Source organism: Cebus imitator, unplaced genomic scaffold (assembly GCF_001604975.1).
Source record: "Cebus imitator isolate Cc_AM_T3 unplaced genomic scaffold, Cebus_imitator-1.0 Scaffold207, whole genome shotgun sequence".
NCBI lineage: Eukaryota > Metazoa > Chordata > Mammalia > Primates > Cebidae > Cebus > Cebus imitator.
Window position 1 is genome coordinate 618,307 of NW_016107522.1, and position 3,412 is coordinate 621,718.

The 3,412-nt window shown below is 43.5% G+C and overlaps 1 protein-coding gene across 1 annotated transcript in view; it reads right to left on the minus strand.

Annotated features, from left to right (window-relative positions):
* POLR2D (RNA polymerase II subunit D) overlaps window positions 1-3,412 on the minus strand; it is an 11,818-nt gene that overhangs the window by 3,453 nt on the left and 4,953 nt on the right. Inside the window, exon 2 of the mRNA XM_017548449.2 lies at window positions 1,048-1,228. Coding sequence (XP_017403938.1) covers window positions 1,048-1,228 — 181 coding nt within the window. The remainder of the gene's footprint in view (window positions 1-1,047; window positions 1,229-3,412) is intronic.

A 3,412-nucleotide genomic window follows, 5' to 3' on the forward strand; every position in this document is an offset into this window, starting at 1 on the left:
TGCTACCTCTGCCTCCTGGGTTCAAGCAATTCTCCTGTTTCAGTCTCCTGAGTACCTGGGACTACAGGCGTGCGCTATCATGCCCAGCTAAGTGATATTTGTATTTTTAGTGATTTTTGTATTTTTAGTAGAGATGAAGTTTCACCATGTTGGTCAGGCTGGCCTTGAACTCCTGACCTCAAGTGCTCTGCCCATCTTGGTCTCCCAGTGCTGGAATTATAGGTATGAGCCACTGCACCCAGCTAATCCCAGAACTTTGGAAAGATCAACTGACGCCAGGAGCCTGAGACCAGCCTGGGCAAAATAGTAAGTCTCCCCATCTCTACAAAAAAAAAAAAAAAAAAAAACAAAAAAACTTACTTCCCTACTACTGGACTTATGTGACAGATTCACATCTGAGTCTGTTCCCAGACTGGAAGGCAGTGGCACAATCACAGCTCACTGCAGCCTCAACCTCCCAGGCTCGGATGGTCCTCCACTTCAGCCTCCCAAGTAACTAGGACCACAGGCACTTGCCACCACACCTGTATAATTTTGGTATTTTTTTGTAGAGAGTTTTACCATGTTGCCCATGTTTGTTTCCAACTTCTGGCCTCAAGTGACTGGCCCACCTCAGCCCCCAAAGTGTGGATTACAGGTGTAAGCCACCACGCCTAACTGAAATTTTGGTCTTTAAAGCAATTTTTAGATTTTTAAGACTTTTTCTTTTTTTTGAGAGTTGCCCATGCTGGAGTGCAGTGGTGCAATCTCAGCTCACTGTAACTTTGGCCTGCAGGTTCAAGCGATTCTCCCGCCTCAGCCTCCTGAGTAGGTGGGATTAATGGTGTGTACCACCACACCCAGCTAATCTTTTGTATTTTTAGCAGAGGTTTTTGCAATGTTGGCCAGGCTGGTCTTGAACACCTGGCCTCAAGTGACCTACCATGCCCAGCCCAACATTACTTTACTTAAATTCACAGGTGAGGCCTGGGAAAGGGCGAGGGGATAGCATTCTACATGCAGCTGTCTAATGGTCTGGATTAATAAAAATCTCCTTTAAGCACTCACCTACGAACACTGGCAATGGTCTCTCTGTTTTTGAAACGACTAAAACGGGCTGTGTAGTTTAATGTTTTCATGAAGACTTCTGAGAGTTCTTGTTCATCCTCTGCGCTCTCATTCTGCTGCTTTCGATGTTCCAGAAGCATATGAACTTCTGAATTTAGAAGTGTCTCAGCTGTTTCAAACTCTATTTGTGAGAAGCATAAATGGCAGCTGAAAATACTCCTTCAAAAGTTTGATTCTAAATGTTCATTATGCATTTGAACATTTCTCTGCCCCTGCAGAAATCCAGTGGTTTCCTACTCCACATTTCTTTTTTTAAACTTTTTTTGAGACAGTCTTGCTTCGTCGCCCAGGCTGGAGTGCAGTCACGTGATCTTGGCTCACTGCAACCTCTGCCTCCCAGGTTCAAGCGATTCTCCTCTCTCAGCCTCCCGAGTAGCTGGGATTACAAGCATGTGCCACCACGCTCAGCTAATTTTTTTTTTTAGTAGGACAGGGTTTCATCATGTTACTCAGGCTGGTCTTGAACTGCTGACATTGTGATCCACCCGCCTCAGCCTCCCAAAGTGCTGGGATTACAGGTGTGAGCCACTGCTCCCGGCTTTTAAACTTTTATTTTAGGTTCAGGGTACATGTACAGGTTTGCAATATAGGGGAAATGGGTGTTATGAGGGTTTGGTGTAGACGATTTTGTCATCCAAGTGATAAGCATAGTACTGATAGGTAGTTTTTCAACCCATACCACCCATTCCCTCAACTAGGCCTCAGTGTCTGTTGTTCCCTTCTTTGTGTCCACAGGTACTCAAAGTTTAACTCCCCCTTATAAAAGAATGTGAGGTACTTGGTTTTTTGTTCCTGTGTTCATTTGCTTAAGTTAATGGCCTCCAGCTCCATCCACGTTGCTGCAGAAGACAGGATTTTGTTCATTTTAGCTTATCTGAGCTAGTTTCTGACACCAAAAACCTGACCTAGACATGCTATTAAATAATGACACAGACTAGTTACTTATTTCAAGAGTATACTGACAATTACTTCCCTCTAGCCTGTATCAGCTCATCATCTTTCTATTTCAATAATGCTAGTATTATACTCTCAATTTTAAGAATTGTTACGTATTAAATAGGGCCAAGTGTCTGGAAATAAATATTAATAATGTACCCCAAATTCTATTTTTGTACCCACACAAATGTTATAAGCAATTCTTAAGAATTTGGTTTGAGAGAAAAAGAAACCCAAGGCTCCTTTTCATAATATATGGCTAGCTACCTTCTACATTTCCAGAATAGTTCTGTTAAAAAATTCAGTTACCCCTTGGGAAAGTCATTCTCTCCCTTATGGTACTGCAGGATCTTATGTTCCTAATGCTTATCTCAAAGTATCAGAGACAGTTTTTATCTGCCTTTCTCTTAACAGTGAGTTCCCCTAGAGTAGGAATCATTCATAAACATGAATTCATGTTTATACTCCGACACTGAAGAGGAAGCAACAGAGGAAAAGCCAAAATGACTTGCAATCTCACATTCACATGTGCTATGGGTCTGTCTTCTTTCGGGGAAATCACTAACATCTCCCTCAGAGTAATGCCTTCCCATTTCTCAAGCCAGGTAACTGACAAGAGCTTCATTCTATGTTCACAACACAGACAGTTTTGGTGGTGGGTCAAGAGGAAACAGATATACGTATGTATGTATTTATGTACATATTTAGAGAGGGAGCTTTACTCTTGTTGCCCAAGCTGGAGTGCAATGGTACTTTCTCAGCTCATTGCAACCTCCTCCTCTCAGGTTCAAGCGACTCTCCTGCCTCAGCCTCCTGAGTAGCTGGGATTACAGGCATGCGCCACCACACCCAACTAATTTTTTCTGTATTTTTAGCAGAGAGAGGTTTTACCAGGTTGGCCAGGCTGATCAGGAGACCTCAAGTGATCTGTCCACCTTGGCCTCCCTAAGTGTTGGGATTACAGGCGTCAGCCACTGCGCCCAGCCCAGTATTTTTATTTGAAAGGTACTCACTGCTACTGAATATAATAGGCTACCAATACAGATGAAGCACTACTGAAATAAAATTAAACTATAAACTAAAAAATAAGGCTGGGTGCCGTGGCTCTTGCCTGTAATCCCAGCACTTTGGGAAGCCAAGGTGAGTGGATCACCTGAGGTTGAGACGAGCCTGACCAATATGGAGAAACCCTGTCTTTACTAAAAATACAAAGTGAGCAGGGCATGGGGGCACATGCCTGTAATCCCACTTGGGAGGCTGAGGCAAGACTGCTTGAACCTGGGAGGCAGAGGTCATGGGGTGAACCAAGATCAAGCCATTGCACTCCAGCCTGGGCAGTAAGAGCAAAACTCCATCTCAAAAAAAAAAA